The 16712-nt window shown below is 59.2% G+C and overlaps 2 protein-coding genes and 1 non-coding gene across 4 annotated transcripts; all 3 read right to left on the bottom strand.

Annotated features, from left to right (window-relative positions):
• Positions 1-782: 782 nt before the first annotated feature.
• Positions 783-6893, bottom strand: PNPLA2 (patatin like domain 2, triacylglycerol lipase). The gene is made up of 10 exons (XM_015434237.4): positions 6837-6893; positions 5853-6218; positions 3912-4144; positions 3755-3820; positions 3157-3366; positions 2391-2451; positions 2133-2294; positions 1865-1997; positions 1569-1691; positions 783-1491 (listed from the first exon to the last, which is right to left on the bottom strand). The coding sequence occupies exons 2-10, from the start codon at positions 6037-6039 to the stop codon at positions 1188-1190; spliced, it is 1479 nt and encodes a 492-aa protein (XP_015289723.2). The 5' UTR covers positions 6040-6218; positions 6837-6893; the 3' UTR covers positions 783-1187.
• A 5984-nt stretch (positions 6894-12877) lies between these two features.
• RPLP2 (ribosomal protein lateral stalk subunit P2) lies at positions 12878-16333 on the bottom strand. 2 transcript variants are annotated; one of them, XM_005576799.5, is made up of 5 exons: positions 16259-16333; positions 15941-16064; positions 14339-14387; positions 13115-13213; positions 12878-12991 (listed from the first exon to the last, which is right to left on the bottom strand). In XM_005576799.5, exons 2-5 carry the CDS (start codon positions 16061-16063, stop codon positions 12915-12917), a joined length of 348 nt encoding a protein of 115 aa, XP_005576856.1. In that variant the 5' UTR covers position 16064; positions 16259-16333; the 3' UTR covers positions 12878-12914. The 2 variants fall into 2 exon arrangements, with proteins under 2 accessions (XP_005576856.1, XP_065385423.1); XM_065529351.2 differs by having other exon boundaries at positions 12878-12988.
• Positions 14170-14303, bottom strand: LOC123568939 (small nucleolar RNA SNORA52). The gene has a single exon (XR_006692490.2). It is a non-coding gene; the product is annotated as a small nucleolar RNA SNORA52 (small nucleolar RNA).
• Positions 16334-16712: the final 379 nt, after the last annotated feature.

Raw genomic sequence — 16712 nt, 5'->3', positions numbered from 1 at the left:
GGGCTAAGAGCTCTGGACAGCCAGTCAGGCCTAGGGCTCCACTCCAGCACCCTCAGGCCATGGGGCCCTTTTGGTTACCAAGGACTGGCCTTCTCCCCTCATGGCCTCTCCGCCATGCAGAAGATGCTGTCAGGAAACCACTTCCTCAGCACAAGGCTGAGTCCCCTTCAGCTAGGACCTCACCTGCCTCCATATCCCAGCCCCAACCTGTGTACTGGCTGGGCACAGGAACAAGAAGGTATGTGCACCAGGCCAGAGAGGCTTGTGAGGGTGGGGGGACAGAGAACTTTGGGCCAAACGCCAAGTGGAGCAAGTGCCCAGGCTTCCCAGGTCCCTTGTGCTCAGTTTCAGGAACCTCAGCCCCCACAGCTGTCCAAGCCTGAAAGCAGCCACACCCCCGCTGTGTGTGGGGAGGGGCAGGTGACACCTTTTGTAAACATTTTGGTTTTTATTTACCAAGGATCTCGGTCCCAAATATTTCCATTGGCCCTCAGAAGGCTGTGGCCAAGGGTCAGCCAGGAGGCCGAGGGCAAGTTGGGGGGCATGTGGATGGGTCCTAGACAGGGGGGTGGGCAGGAATGCAGCAGGCTCACATGTGTCTGTAGCGGGGGGTTCCTAGGCCAACCTGGCAGGTTCCAAATGCCAGGCCCAGGAGTGCGATGCTGGGAGACCCTGCAGGCCTGCAGCTGTGGAGACGCTAGTCAGCCGAGGCAGGGCCAGACCCTAGCCACCAGGCTCTGCAAGCAAGCGGGCAGTCACATACATGCGAAGTGGGCAGAGGCTGGGCTGCAGCATTTATTACATGTGCTTTCGCGAAAATAAATAATTCTTCACACACATTTTTCAGCAGGACATGAAAAATGGGGCAGGAAGGGAAGCTGCAAAGTTCTCGGGGGTAAGGGGGTGGGGGAGGTGCCCAGGCAGCACAGGGGAAGGAATATTAAGGCACAGGTACGCGGGGCCTCAGCGGCCCAGGGGAGAGGTGTGGAAACCTCCCCACTCAGTGCAGCTGGTGAGTGGCTGGCGAGGGGCCCACGGTAAAGGCCCCTCTTGGCAGCTGTGACTCCCCCCATCTCCTCACTCTGCAGTGGTAAAGCAGGCATCTCAGGCAGGATCCCTGGAGAGGGTTGGGGTCTCAGGCAGCCCCAGGGCCCCGATCACAGGCCGGGCCGCGAGAGCAGCGGCGCTCAGCAAGGGGGCAGGCCTGGCGGGTGCTGCGGGGACGCGAGGTCGTCTGGGTCGGCGGGGGCGGGGTCGGCGGGGGCAGGGCCGGCAGATGCGCGCATGCGCAGAGCTTCGGGCGGGAAGGCCACGTTGGTGCAGAAGAGGCCGAGCAGCAGCTGGCGCTGGCACTCCTCCCACTTGGCCAGCGCGTCCCCCAGCGACAGGTTGTTGCGCATCCAGCCGGGCAGTGCCTCGCTGTAGGTGGCGCAGGACAGCGGCACGGAGGGCAACGACTGGACGCGGCGCAGCTCCACCTGCTCCGGCAGCCTGCGGGGCAGGGAGAGGGCTTCAGCTCCCGGCACTAGCACCGCGGGCCCCGGGTGGACACGCAGTCGGCGGCTCACCTGGAGGACAGGTGCCTGCCCAGCTTCCTCTTGGCGCGCATCACCAGGTACTGGCAGATGCTGCCCGTCTGCTCCTTCATCCACCGGATGTCCTCGGGAACGTCGGGCAGCCACTCCAGCAAGCTGGGGACAGGGCAAGCAGCGCATTCAGGGGCTCGCATGCCCACCCGCCGGGCCCTGTCTGTGCCCTGACTCGGTACTGCCCACCCCACCCCACCTTCCCTGGTGACCATCACTCGCGGATGATCCCAAAGTCCGTCCCCAGGGCCCCTCTCCCGACCCCCCGGCCCCCACACCGGATGGTGAAGGACAGAGCGCTCTCCAGCGGCAGCGTGTAGGGCACCATCATTGCAGTGGCCAGACGCACGGGCAGCATGTTGGAGAGGGTGGTCAGCAGGTCTGTGGGCTCCACGCAGGCCTCCAGCAGGGCTGCAGGTAGGCGGGAGGTCAGCGGCCAGTGGAGGCAGAGGAGCCCAGGACCCCCTAGATTTCCCTCCCCGGCTCACCGTCCTCTCTCTTCCCCTCCTGCCTCCCCTCCTCCCCTCCAGTCCCCGAGGTGCGCACCCTCATTGAGTCGGACGGGCAGGTGCTCCAGGATGTGATCTTCCCCGGGCAGCTGTGAGTGGTCCACCGCTTGGGCACTCTCCATGGCCTCGTCCTCGTCCTCTGGGCCGTGGGGGCAGGCGGGGGGCAACGCCAGCAAGGGGTTGGGTCGGTTCAGAAGGCCTGGGGTGGGGGCGAGGAGGGATTCCCAGTTCATCAGGCCTGCAGGGTGCAGCAGAGCCGAGCCCACCCCGCCCTGTCCCGCTGGGGTCCACGCACCGTTCCGCTGCAGGAAGCGCAGGCCGTCCCGGTAGCCCTGCTTGCACATCTCTCGCAGCACCTGTGGTGAAGAGGGTTAAACGGAGTGGAGGGAGCCAGGGATGCCCGTTCTGCCCCTGGAGTCCCTGGCGCCCCTGAGGGCCACCTCCCTTCACCACCCACAGCCCCCAACCCCAAAACCTATCCTAGACCCGTCTCTACTAAAAATACAAAAAATTAGCCGGGTATGGTGGCGGGTGCCTGTAGTCCCAGGTACTCGGGAGGCTGAGGCAGGAGAATGGCATGAACCTGGGAGGCCAAGCTTGCAGTGAGTGGAGATCGCACCACTGCACTCCAGCCTGGATGACAATGTGAGAATCCGTCTCAAAAAAAAAAAAAAAAAAAAAAATAGTTTGAGGCCAGCCAGGCATGGTGGCAGGCGCCTATAATCCCAGCTACTTGGGAGGCTGAAGCAGGAGAATAGCTTGAACCCAGGAGGCAGAAGTTGTAGTGAGCTGAGATCGCGTTACTGCACTCCAGCCTTGGCAACAGAGCGAGACTCCATCTCAAAAAAAAAAAAGAGAGAGAGAGGCTGGACGGGGAGCCTGGACAGAGGTTGGATGGGCCATCTGCCCCTAGAGAGGCTGCGCACTTTCCCGCAGCCCTCAGAAGAGGCTGTACAGACCCCACCCTACCCTGGGCACTCAGAAGTCAAAGGAGCAGTGTTCTCCCTTGGTGCTCAGTGAGGAGTGGCTGGGAAGGCCACAGTCCCCGGAGCAGAGCTCACCAGGGGCTCAGGCGGGAAGAGGGCCTTGGAGAGGCGGTAGAGGTTGCGAAGGTTGAACTGGATGCTGGTGTTGGTGACTCGCAGCTCGTGGATGTTGGTGGAGCTGTCCTGTGGACAGATGTCACTCTCGCCCGAGAAAGGGGACACTGTGATGGTGTTCTTAAGCTCATAGAGTGGCAGGTTGTCCGAAATGCCACCATCCACATAGCGCTTCCATGGGACACACAGACAGGACTGTACATGAGGGCCTGCGGCTGCACTGGCCAGCTCCCCCCACCCACCACCACCCCACGCGGCCACCAAGGGCCCCATTCAGTGGCTATTTCATTTGGGCATTTTACCCACTGGGCATTGACTGTGGGCCAGCTTGGGCACTGAGCAGATGGCAGACTGGGGAGGGCAGGGACAGAGGAAGGGATGGCGGGGGGCAGGGCAGGAAGCGTGCATCGCCATGGCTGCTTCTTGAGTAACACAGGGGAAGTGGGGTAACAGGCAGTGGCAGGGCAAGGGCCTGAAGGATGGCTCTCGGCGGCCTCCCCCTCTGTCCCTCATCCCACGGCCCACCTCATGGAAGGTGCCCAGGGCTAGGGATACTCACCACCCCCTGGAGGGAGGGAGGGATGAGCCCACAGTACACGGGGATGAAACCGCTGCAGACATTGGCCTTCAGGACAGGGACAGAGTGGGAGAGAGTGAGCAGGGTCCTTGAGGTTCACACTGTGCCCACCCCCAAGCATGGCTCCACCAGGCCCCACCTGGATGAGCTCGTCCTTGGAGTTGAAGTGGGATATAATGACATTCTCGCCGTCCGACACGCGGGTCAGGGAGATGCCCAGGCGCCCATTGGCATGCTCATGGCTATCAGCTGGCAGAACCTTCAGCAGGAAACTGCGGATGATCTTTACCAGGTTGAAGGAGGGGTGCAGGGGGCCCAGGAACCGCTTCCGGGCCTCTTTAGATACCTCAATGAACTTGGCACCAGCCTCACCTGGGGCACAGGGCCAAGGTTAGGGGCCCGTGCTCCTGGGCTTTGCAACCCACCTTCCTTCATAGCCCCATGTCCAGGGTTCCATGGCATACAGACCCTGGAGGAGGCCCAGTGCATGTGGGACCTGGCTTATAGTTGGGACTTTGGCCACCTTCCCTGAGATGGCAGACAGCTGAGGCTGGCCAGCTGAGACCAGGACCTGCCCTCTGCCTGGTATTTCCCAACTGTCTGTCCCCATGAGTCACTGGGCCTGGTGTGGCATCTAGCCCAGGAGTGGGGACAAGGCAGAGACTCAACTCTGACCAGCCTTAGCCTTCACCCACTTGGCCAGATTCAGCAGTGGGGGGATGGGGCAGACCCACAAAGCCCAGCCCGGCACACAGGTCACAGTTCACAGGCCCGGGCGTGTTGGGCTGGAAGTAGTCAGGACCCAGTTCCTAAGAAGGCACACCTGTGTCCCACTGCAGCCAAGAGGAAGCACCCCAAACACTCCTTTTGGGCCCAAGGGTGCTGGCCAGCTTGGGGCTAGTCCCTGGAAGTGGTCTGGAGCGTTGTGGGAAGAGCTGAGGTCCAAGCCCCTCCTCCAGTGCATCACTCTTGTCAGGAGTGGGGCAGTGTGGAGGCAGGAGCTCCTCAGACAGCACCTGCTGCACTATGGGCTCCAGCTGTGCAAGACCACCCGTGAGAAGGAGTCTTGTTGGGAGCAGGGTGGGGAAGCTATGGGAGAAGTGTCCTTGGCTGGGGCAGCAGGGACCTTGATGTGTCCTGAAGCCAGGGGGCCGACTGAGGCGCTTGTCTGAAGGCCTCCAATAACAGCTGTAGTTATTCGGACCTGGGGGGTTCACTTCTGTGGTCCAGCCCCCTCCCTCCCAGGACAAAGTTCAGAGGAAGAGGGCAGGGGTGAACCCCGGACAAGCTCCTGCTGAGCAGGGTGCCTGTCATTTCGGGTGTCCTCACAGGCTAGGAGCTGGGCAGCAGTTCCCAGGACTCCTGAAGTTATGTGCTGTAAATGCTGCTCCTTCATGGCAGCCGATAGTGCGAGCCGAGGCCAGCCCAGCACACAGAGACCCATCCACTCCTGACCACAGGCACCAGAGCCCAGAAGCACCCTCACCATGAAGTGTGCAAACGCGGTGGGCCTCAGCGGGGAGCCAGGCCACAGGGCACCATGTGCAAGGAGAGGGCAGAAGAGCCCCTTCGCGCCCAGCCCTGACCTCAGCGGGGCTCCTCCTCCGGGCACTTGGAAAGGACCAGGTCACAGTTCCCAGACGCCTCTCAGAGGCCACCCCCATGCCAGGCCCCCTGATAGCAGCCTGGAATTGCAGAGGCCCAGGACACTGTGACCGACCGCTGGCACAGGGTGTAATATCCAGGGCCACGGGGTGACTTAGGTGCCTCCTTGGATTCTCACGGTCCCGCCCACGAATTACTTTCTCTGTCCAATTAAGCAGCTTCTGCTGCACCTGCCCGTCCCCCAACCTTTGCGCCCGAGAGGCGGGCCCCGGGCACCCTCGGAGCAAAACAAACCAGGCCCCGCCCCCGGGCCAGCGACCCGGATTGGATCCTCGCCGGGTTCCCTAGGCGCGGACAGGAGCCCTCCCCACGGTACCCACCGGCTCGCCGCGGGGCCCCTCCGTTCACCGAGACCATCCCCCGGCCCCGCGCGGCCTTCCCGCCAGCCCCGCCTGCCGCCCCCGGCCCCGCTCACCCAGGCAGACCCCGGTGACCAGAGCCGTGGCCGTGAGCGCCCCGGCCGAGGCGCCATAGATGTGCGTGGCGTTGGCCACCAGGAAGGGCGCGTGCTCGCGGAGGCAGGAGGCCACGCCGACGTAGTAGACGCCGAGGAAGCCGCAGCCCGCGAATGAGATGTTCCACGTCTTCTCCCGGGGAAACATCGCGGCGGCGGCCGCCGGGCTCCGGGCTCCGCGGGCGGCCGGGCCTCTCTGCGCCGCTTGCTCGCCGCTCGCCGTTCGCTCGCTGGAGCCGGGAGCCGGGAGCCGGGGGCCGGGAGCCGGGGGCCGGGCGGGTCCAGCTGCGGCTCTAGCGCGGGTCCCCGCTGGCGGAGGCGAAGAAGCTACGCGAGCGGCGCGGAGGCGGCGCTTTTAAGTGTGAACTCACGGCGGGGGCGGGGCCGGCACACGAAGACCAATCGGGGCGCGCGGGGAACGGCCGTGCCTTCGGGCCCCGCCCCCGTCCCTGACCCGCCCCCCCGCGCTGGAGCCCCGCCCCCCGCTGCCGCCCAGCGAAGCCTCCCGCCCTCCCTCCGCCCCTGCTGGGCACGGCTGGGGGCACGCGCCTACGGGAGCCGGGTGGGCCGGGTGGGCCGGGCGCAGGCCCCCAAGCCTGGGGGCTGGAAGCCTCACACAGACCTGGGTACCCGCGAGAGGGGGCTCTGGTTTCAGGGCAGCCGCCGCCCTTCCCCACCAGGTCCGCCTCCCACACCCACCCGGGACAGAGGAGCTGGTCCCTGGACAGAGACTCACCGGCAGCACCCCAGACCTGAAAGCCGCACAGGCCTCGGGAGTCCCAGGACCCACTGGCTCACCCACAGACGGACCCATAAACATCCAAGGCGGGATGCTAGTCCCGCAAATCCTTCGTGGGGGACCCCAGCTCCGCAGACCCACGCGCCCTGACGTGGGGCCTCAGCCTTGTCCCGCGCCCGCGACCCCTCCGGACCTTGGCCTCTTACCTGGGTCTGTACCTGGGTCCCGCCCTGCCTGTTCAGGCTTTGGGGCTGTCCGCGTCTGACTGGGGCCGCCCCGCCCCCCGATAATTGCCCCAGAGGTAGAGCAATCCTGGGTGATGTCACCCTTCCGTCCCTTTTCCGCATTTTTCTCCTTGTCAGTGGTGCAAGCCGGGCTTGGTGTGGATCCAGGATCCGTCCCTGAACCTCACCCCACCCCCAAAGGAGAGGTTCTCTTAGGTTGGGGTGGGAGGCAATGAGATTCTGTCTCCCCAGGAACACTGGCTCTCCAGGCTGAGGTCATCTCTGGCCCTAGCTGTTGTCAGGGCTGCAGAGGGTCTGGGATGGGGCTTGGGGCTGCCCCCAACCCAAGCTGAGTTAGAGAAGCCAGAGCAGGGCCTTCCCAGAATGGGGCGATGTAGGGGGATGCTGCCCAGTCCTCAGCCTCCATGCTCCCAGACATCCCAGAGAGCAGTGGAAAGTCAACCCTGCCCCAGCCCTACTGGGGGCCGGTAGGCGTCTACATAGGCTGAAAATGAGAGGAGGCCGGGCACGGAGGCTCACACCTGTAATCCCAGCACTTGGGGAGGCCGCGACGGGCGCATTACAGAAAGTCGGGAGTTTGAGACCGCCCTGGCTGGTGAAACCCTGTCTGTACTAAAAATACAAATATTAGCCGGTCAGGGTGGCATACGCCTGTAATCCAAGCTACCTGGGAGGCTGAGGTGGGAGAATCACCTGAACCTGGGAGGCGGAGGTTGCAGCGAGCTGAGATTGCACTACTGCACTCCAGCCTAGGCTTCAGAGCCAGGCTCCCTCCACCCCAAAAAAAAGAAAAAAAAGAGGCTGGGCGCCGTGGTGGCCCACGCATGTAATCCCAACACTTTGGAAGGCCAAGGTGGGCTGATCACCTGAGGTCAGGAGTTCGAGACCAGCCAGGCCAACATGGCAAAACCCCCTCTGTACTGAAAATACAAAAATTAGCCGGGCGTGGTAGCACATGCCTGTAGTCCTAGCTACTCGGGAGTCTAAGGCAGGAGAATCGCTTGAACCTGGGAGGCAGAGGTTGCAGTGAGCTGAGATGGTGCCACCGCACTCCAGCCTGGCCAGGTGACAGAGCATGACTTCTCAAAAACAAAACAAAACAAAACAAAAAAAAACGCCAGGCACTGTGGCTCATGCCTGTAATCCCAGCACTTTGGGAGGCCGAGCTGGGCAGATCACGAGGTCAGGAGATAGAGACCATCCCAGCTAACATGGTGAAACCCCATCTCTACTAAAAAAATATAAAAAATTAGTTGGGCATGGTGGCAGACGCCTGTAGTCCCAGCTACTCGGGAGACTGAGGCAGGAGAATGGCATGAACCCGGGAGGCGGAGCTTGCAGTGAGTCCAGATCGTGCCACTGCACTCCAGCCTGCTCCATCTCAGGAAAAAAAAAAAATTGAAAAATGAGTGAGAGGAGGTCGCGTGGGGCACCTCAGGGGTTCTGGAGTGCTCCCCTGTGGGAAGCGAGGATAAGTTGAACTTTGAAGGGTAAATGAGCAGACAGGGCTGTAGGCCCTCCAGGCAGCCGACCAGGACAGGGGAAGATTGTGGGGGAGTGAGGGGGAGAGAGTAACTGAGCCCCAGGTGGGAGAGGGTCAAGCAGGGAGGACGTGACCATACTTGACTTGAAGAGACTCCTAGGCAGGGCACAGTGGCTCACACCTATATTCCCAGCACTCTGGGAGGCTGAGGTGGGGGGATTGCTTGAGTCCAGGAATTTGAGACCAGCCTAGGCAACATAGCTTGATTCCATCCCTACAACAAAATTAAAAAATAGGCCGGGCACGGTGGCTCACGCCTGTAATCCCAGCACTTTGGGAGGCTGAGGTGAGTGGATCACGAGGTCAGGAGATGGAGACCATCCTGGCTAACATGGTGAAACCCTGTCCCTACTAAAAATACAAAAAAAAAAAAAAAAAAAAAAAAATTAGCCAGGCGTGGTGGCAGGCGCCTGTAGTCCTACTTACTCAGGAGGCTGAGACAGGACAATGGTGTGAACCCCAGAGGCGGAGCTTGCAGTGAGTGTAGATGGTGACACTGCACTCCAGCCTGGGCGACAGAGCGAGACTCCATCTTAAATAAATAAATAAATAAGTAAAAATAAGTGCCAGGAGCAGTGGCTCACGCCTGTAATCCCAGTACTCTGGGAGGCCAAGGCGGGCAAATCACAAGGTCAGGAGATTGAGACCATCCTGGCTAATACGGTGAAACCCCGTCTGTACTAAAAATACAAAAAATTAGCCAGGCATGGTGGTGGGCGGCTGTAGTTCCAGCTACTAGGGAGGCTGAGGCAGAATGGTGTGAACCCAGGAGGTGGAGCTTACAGTGAGCCGAGATCCAGCCACTGCACTCCAGCCTGGACAACAGAGCAAGACTCCATCTCAAAACAAACAAACAAACAAATAAATAAATAATAAAAAATAATAAAGGCCAGGCGCGGTGGCTCACGCTTGTAATCCCACCACTTTGGGAGGCCGAGGCGGGTGGATCACGAGGTCAGGAGATTGAGACCATTCTTGCTAACACGGTGAAACCCCATCTCTACTAAAAATACAAAAAATTAGCCAGGCATGGTGGTGGGCGCCTGTAGTCCCAGCTACTCAGGAGGCTGAGGCAGGAGAATGGCGTGAAACCGGGAGACGGAGCTTTCAGTGAGCTGAGATCACACCACTGCACTCCAGCCTGGGCGACAGAGCAAGACTCCGTCTCAAAAAAAAAGAAAAAGAAAAATATATATATATGTAAAATAATAAATAAAATAAAAAATAAATATATAAATAAGTAAATAAATAAATAAATAAATAAAAACTAAGCCAGGTGTAGTGTACCCACCTATAGTCTCAGCGACTCAGGAGACTGAGGTTGGAGGATCGACTTGAGTCTGGGCTGGCTGGGGGTGAACCATGATCGCACCACTGCACGTCAGCCTGAGCGAGAGTGAGACCCTGTCTCAAAAACAAAACAAGGCCAGGCGCGGTGGCTCAAGCTTGTAATGCCAGCACTTTGGGAGGCCAAGATGGGCGGATCACGAGGTCAGGAGTTCAAGACCATCCTGGCTAACACCGTGAAACCCCGTCTCTAGTAAAAAAATACGAAAAGCTAGCCGGGCGAGGTGGCGGGCGCCTGTAGTCCCAGCTACTCAGGAGGCTGAGGCAGGAGAATGGCATAAACCCGGGAGGCGGAGCTTGCAGTGAGCTGAGATCCGGCCACCCCACTCCAGCCCCGGCACAGGCGAGACTCCTGCGCACGTGGGGCCTCTTCCAAATCTTCAGATGGAGGTACACGGGGGCAAATGCACTCTGGGATTGGGGAGGGAGGGCCAGGGTTTGGAGGGCGGAGCCAGGTGTCAGGAGACCCCTGTGACTGGATTCTGTCGATGCTGCTGGAGCCAGCAGGGTTCAGGGTGTGATGAAGTAGGGATGGAAGTCCAGGGGCTCCTCAGGACAACCACTGACAGGGAAGCCAGGGACTTAGGGTCCTCCCCTCTCCAAGGAGAGGCCGGGAAAGGCCAGGGTTCGGGCCTTAGCCCCATTTGAGGGACTGTCGCCTTGATGGGTGGTGCTGCCTCAGCACAGGGAGACCTTTGCTCCTATTTCCACATCTGGGTCAGGCTGTTTTGGGTACATAATCTCCAGGCCCCTGGGAGGCTCAGGAGCCAGGAACTGGGCAGTCCTTCCCAGAATCCTGGCAGGGTCTGGGAGCACCCCACCATTAGGACAAGCTCCAAGGGACAGTTCAATGAGAAACCCCAGGCAGTGGGACGTCCCCCTCTCATGGTGACCTCCGGGCGAAATAGGGCCCCTCCCTTCAGGGTCCAAGGCTGGAATTGCCAGGTCTGCACTCGGAAGCCTAGGTCCACTCCTGCTGCGGGCCCCTTCCCTGAGCCTGGGCCATCCCCAGCACCAGCCTCACCCCTGCCTTGTTGTAGCGAGCACTGCTCCCTGCACTCCTTAGCTGTACCTTGCTAGGGTCATTTCTCTGCTTCCTCCTCCATCTGCTGCCCCACCCCTACTACCCAGGTTCCAGCCTCCTCCACTGCTCACCTGGCTTTACTCCCACCCTAGTCTCTGCTTTTATGGGCATCCAAAAAGGTCTTTTTAAAAATATTATTGGCCGGGCGCGGTGGCTCAAGCCTGTAATCCCAGCACTTTGGGAGGCCGAGACGGGCGGATCACGAGGTCAGGAGATCGAGACCATCCTGGCTAACACGGTGAAACCCCGTCTCTACTAAAAATACAAAAACTTAGCCGGGTGAGGTGGCAGGCGCCTGTAGTCCCAGCTACTCGGGAGGCTGAGGCAGGAGAATGGTGTGAACCCGGGAGGCGGAGCTTGCAGTGAGCTGAGATCTGGCCACTGCACTCCAGCCTGGGTGACAGAGCGAGACTCCGTCTCAAAAAAAAAATAAAAAAAAATTAAAAAAAATAAAAATATTATTAAGGCCGGGCACGGTGGCTCACACCTGTAATCCTAGCACTTTGGAGGCCGAAGCGGGTGGCTTGCCTGAGCCAAGAGTTTGAGACCAGCCTGCCCAACGTGGTAAAACCCCATCTCTACAAAAAGATACAAAAAATTAGCCGGGACTGGTGGCAGGCACCTGTAATCACAGTTACTCAGGAGGCTGAGGCAGGAGAAATCACTTGAACCGGAGAGGCAGAGGTTGCAGTGAGCTGAGATCGTGCCACTGCACTCTAGTCTGGGTAACAAGAGCAAAGGTCCATCTCAAAAAGAAGAAAAACAAAATAAATAAAAAGCATCTTGGATCCCTCTCCATCTCAGTACCTTCTGTGGCTCCCTGGCTCCCCCGACAACCCACATTGCTTCCCCTCCAGGGACTCTGCCTTCCTGCAGGTCTTGGCTCCCAATCTGAGGGAGGCCTCCCCCAGTCACCCCAACTGTCTTCTGTGCTATACCCTCCTGTTTATCCTCCCAGAACTAAGGAGGTCACAGAGCAGGTGCTCCCCACACCAAAGCCAGTTGGTGGGTTGCTGACCCCAAGCCCAGGGTGGGAGCGGCAGACCATCTTCTGGGTGCCTACGTTGGTGGGCAAAGACCCTGAGGCTCGGGAGACAGCGTACGGAGTAGGGCCAGGAGGGCAGAGAGGCGGGGAGGGGTGGGTGATGGCCTGTCCTTAGCCCCATATTCCAGGCCAGAGCCTGTCAGGGGAGGGCAAGCCCACCCCCAAAGGACCTAGTTCAGTGAACACTTGGCCCTGCGGTCACTGCCCACAAGCCCTGAGCACATCTGCCCAGTAAGGCAGGGGTTGGCTGTGAACGGCAGAAAAACAAGCCTGAGGAGTGACTGCCCAAGTTGCTCAGGGCATTATGGCGGAGCCATAACTCCTGCAGGGAAACCCAGGGGCGTACACCACCCCCAAGCTGGACTCACTTCCTGCATCCACTTGTAAAGCCCAGGGGCTACGAATCCTGTCCTTGCAAGACCAGGCACCAAGCCACCCCAAAGACAGAGCCCTGATTACGCAAGCTCCATTTCAAATCAGCTTCTCTGCTGTTCTTTTTACAGGCAGGATGTCTGCCGCTCAGGCTGGAGTGCAGTGGCACTATCATGGCCCACTGTTAACTTCAACCTCCTGGGCAAGTGATCATCTCAACTTATAGCACGGACTACAGGTGCACACCACGCCTGGATAGTTTGTTTTTTAGAGATGGGATCTTGCTATTTGCCCAGGCTGGTCTCAAACTCCTGGCCTCAAGTGATCCTCCCTCCTCGGCTTCCCAAAGTGCAGGGATCATGGGCACGAACTACTGTGCCCGGCCCGTTCACATTTTTCTGGGGTGTACTAGGAGCTAGGATACCGCTTAAGGCCCACAGGAAGGGGCCCCAGGCAGCTGTGATGCCCAGACTCCCCTCCTCATGCTCATTTTGCACCAGAAACTCTTCCCCAACACCATGTTGTCCACACTTCAGCCCCAAACCTGCCCTCTTTGATGCGAAGCTGGGCAGCGACTACCGTCTGACAAAGTGCTCATGGAATACTTGAGGTATGTGTAAAAGGCTTTATTTGCAGGGTAGCAGGAATTTAATCAAAGAGGCCAAATCCCATGTCATCGTCTGACTCTTCAGACTCCTCCTTCTTCTCATCTTTCTTCTCCTCTGCTGTGGAAAAGAGAGGCGTGGTGAGCACTGCCCAAGTGCCAGGCCAGTCCCCCCATGGAGACCCCACTGCAGCAACACTGTCTGAGCCCCAGCCCCTTGCCCACTCACTAGGCCACCACTTACCTGCAGCAGGCGCGGAACCAGCAGCAGGTGCTGCAGAGCCTGGGGCAGCGGAGACGGCCACAGCCCCACCGGCAGGTACACTGGCAAGCTTGCCAATACCTACAGAAAGCAGAGAGGTGAGACCAGAGCAGCTGCCCAGTCCGGGAAGCTGTTCCACAGGGAAGTCAGATGGCACCATGGATGGCACAGGGCACCCAACATATATGGACCCACCATATGCCAAAGTCTCCCGTTCTTCCGGAACACTCCCTCCCCCAGCCACTCCTCAACAGGGACTTTTCCTATCCAGAAACTTGCCTTCTAGGAATTAGGCCCACATTACCTGCCTGCCCACTTTCCCCACCTCCACCCTCAGATGTCCGTTGGACAAACATGGTTTTTTGTTGTTGTTTTTTTTTTTTTGAGACAGAGTCTTGCTCTGTTGCCCAGGCTGGAGTTCAGTGGCGCAATCTCGGCTCACTGCAAGCTCCACCTTCCAGGTTCACGCCATTCTCCTGCCTCAGCCTGCCAAGTAGCTGGGACTACAGGCGCCCGCCACCTCGCCCAGCTAATTTTTCATATCTTCAGTAGAGATGGCGTTTCACCGTGTTAGCCAAGATGGTCTCCATCTCCTGACCTTGTGATCCGCCCGCCTCGGCCTCCCAAAGTGGTGGGATTACAGGTGTGAGCCACCATGCTCGGCCTGGACAATGAGCATGCTGCTCCAGTGTCCACATCTCTGGCCACAGCCATGTGCTCATGGCTTGGCCCGTTTGCTGAGCCAGCCCTGTCCTGGTCACATGCATGGAAGACAGGAACAGCTGCCCCAACAGCTCAACTTCCAAACAACTCCCACCAGCTCAGCTGACACCAACAAAAAACCATCTGCCCAACAAAGAGGCAAGAAGCCTGTGAACATCCCTGGCACCCGTAGTCCCTGCCCCCAGCTCCTTCACAGAAAGCATGCGGTAAGAACTGCTGACATGAACTCAGTTCTCCAGACACCAAGCTTCAGAGGCAGGGCCACCTAAACGTCCACTGAGAACACAGGGTGCCCCCTGCTGCCCTGCTCCTGGGAGTGTCTAGAAGCGCCCATGACATGAGCCCACTGGAGCCCTGCTCACTCCTCAGGTGAGGCTTCTAGGGTGCTCTGGTCCACAAGCGAAACCTGGCAGGCCACAGACGGACCAGCAGGGATTAGGATGGACCATGAAAACAAATGAAAGTCCCTCCACATCAACTCACCCTGGGCAATGACGTCTTCAATGTTTTTTCCATTCAGCTCACTAATAACCTGGAGCAGATAATCACACAGCTGTTACCAGGAAAGTGCAAATGTATCCCTGGCCCTATCCCTTCCAGAATCACAGCAGGACTGGGTCCCCCACAGAGGAATACGCCCTGAAGTTTCTAGACCTGCACTGCCCAAAGGGAGCCACCACCCTCGCTTGGTAAGTGATATAAAAATAAATGGACACTAGGTTTCTTAGACTTAGGACTGAGAAGGGAACACACGGTGTCTCACCGCTTAATGTTGACTACTCACAGGTATCTTCAACACGGGCAAAATAAGCTGTCAATGAAACTGACTTTGACTTCAGGCTGGAGTGCAGTGGTGGGATCTCACTGCAGCCTTGACCTCCCGGGCTCAAGCGACTCTCCCACCTCAGTCTGGGACAACAGGTGTGAGCACACACACCTGGCTGATTTTTTTTTTTTTTTTTTTTTTTTTGAGACGGAGTCTTGCTCTGCCGCCCAGGCTGGAGTGCAGTGGCGGGATCTCAGCTCACTGCAAGCTCCGCCTCCCGGGTTCACGCTATTCTCCTGCCTCAGCCTCCCAAGTAGCTGGGACTATAGGCGCCCGCCACCTCGCCCGGCTAATTTTTTGTATTTTTTAGTAGAGACGGGGTTTCACTGTGTTAGCCAGGATGGTCTCGATCTCCTGACCTCGTGATCCGCCCGTCTCGGCCTCCCAAAGTGCTGGGATTACAGGCTTGAGCCACCGCGCCCAGCCTTGATTTTTTTTATTGTATTTTAGAGACAGGGCTTGGCTCTGTGGGACTGCAGTGGCACAATCACTACTCCATGCAGCCTTGACTTCCCAGGCTCAAATGAGCCTCCCGCCTCAGCCTCCTGAGTAGCTGAGACTACAGATGTGCACCACTGCCTACAACTTTTTTTTTTTTTCAACTTTTTCTGGAGACCAGGTTTTATGATGTTTTCCAGGCTAGTCTTGAATTCCGAGGCTCCAATAATCCACCCGCCTTGGCCTCCCAAAGTGCTGGGTGAGCCACTCACCAGGACTGCCTTTTTTGTTTGTTTTTTAAGGAATCTTATGCATCTCACTTGTATTAAACTTCCAAAGCTCATTAATCACGACTTTGCCTCGTACCCCTCCAGCTTTTTATTTTTTCCTTTTGAGACAGGGTCTCTTTCTGTCGCCCAGTCTGCAGTGCAGTGGCACGATCTTGGCTCAGTGCAACCTCCACCTCCCGGGTTCAAGCAATTCTCCTGCCTCAGCCTCCCAAGTAGCAGGGACTACAGGCACCCACCATCACGCCCGGCTAATTTTTGTATTTTTAGTAGAGATGGGGCTTCCATATGTTTGCCAGGCTGGTTTCGAACTCCTGACCTCAGGTGATCCGCTCGCCTCGTCCTCCCAAAGTACTGGGACTACAGGCGTGAACCAGTGCACCTGGCCCCCACCCTGCTTACTTCTCTACCCGAGACATCGCCGACTGGACTGAAACAAGCCTCTCCCCGAACCCTCCAGCATGTGGCCGGATCAGGCAGAAAAATCGCCTGTACGGCGCTCTACGGCGGCTGCGGGGCAAGGGCGGCAGCTACCTTGTTGAGTCGGTCGTCGTCCGCCTCGATGCCCACGCTGTCCAAGATCTTCTTGATGTCCTTGGCGCTGGGGGAGGAGTTACCCCCGAGGGCAGCCAGCAGGTAGGAGGCGACGTAGCGCATTCTGAGGCGGGCGGAGAGGGCGCGACGGCGGTGTTATCCCGGTGGCCTCCGGCCTGCCCACCCCGGGGCCGCCGGACGAGGCCGCGTGTGGCTCGACCAGTAGGCCTCCGTCCCGGAAAGACCCCGCCGCCCACCTCGCATGCCCGCGGACCCCGCGTCCCCAGCCCGCACCCCGGGCCGGGTCATCACACTCACGCGGCGGCGTCTGCGGCGGCGGCGGAGAGGCCTCACGCGTGCAACCTCGGCGGTGTCAGGGAGGAAAAGGAAGGCGCCGATGCAAGGGGCGGGGGTAAACCGCTACCCAGAAGCCTCCGGGACCCGAGCGGGGCGCCGCATGAGGCGCCTCAGAATGGCGTCACGAGGCGCTCAGCCAATGACGATGGAGGAGAAGCCATTGACACTTCGCCCCCGGCCCCGTCAAGACAGTTTCCGCGGCACAGGCGAAGGCCAGTAGTTCCGGAAGTGGCTGCTCTTATAGCGTGGGGCGAAGGTCCCCCGAAACTCGTGGTGGCGACGGACGAAGCGAGCCCAAAGGGACGGCATCTGCCTTCGGTACCTAGCGCTCCCAGCATGCCACGCGGCGCCTACAGCGCCCAACATGCAGCGCGGCTGCCACGCCCCGGACGCAACCTTCGCCCGCGAACTGCAA

The sequence above is a fragment of the Macaca fascicularis genome, chromosome 14, assembly GCF_037993035.2.
Source record: "Macaca fascicularis isolate 582-1 chromosome 14, T2T-MFA8v1.1".
NCBI classification, from domain to species: Eukaryota; Metazoa; Chordata; class Mammalia; order Primates; family Cercopithecidae; genus Macaca; species Macaca fascicularis.
The sequence above is the reverse complement of the archived record's forward strand: the minus strand, read 5'-3'. Positions and strand labels throughout refer to the sequence as shown.

Coding starts and splice junctions, on each gene's coding strand:
- PNPLA2 (XM_015434237.4), bottom strand. CDS start 6,039: ATGTTTCCCCGGGAGAAGACGTGGAACATCTCATTCGCGGGCTGCGGC. Junction 1,692..1,864: donor GCTCTGTCCTTCACCATCCG/GTGTGGGGGCCG, acceptor CCCTGTCCCCAG/CTTGCTGGAGTGGCTGCCCG. Junction 1,492..1,568: donor GGCAGGCACCTGTCCTCCAG/GTGAGCCGCCGA, acceptor CCTGCCCCGCAG/GCTGCCGGAGCAGGTGGAGC.
- RPLP2 (XM_005576799.5), bottom strand. CDS start 16,063: ATGCGCTACGTCGCCTCCTACCTGCTGGCTGCCCTCGGGGGTAACTCC. Junction 14,388..15,940: donor ACGACGACCGACTCAACAAG/GTAGCTGCCGCC, acceptor TATCTGCTCCAG/GTTATTAGTGAGCTGAATGG. Junction 13,214..14,338: donor TGAAGACGTCATTGCCCAGG/GTGAGTTGATGT, acceptor TGCTTTCTGTAG/GTATTGGCAAGCTTGCCAGT.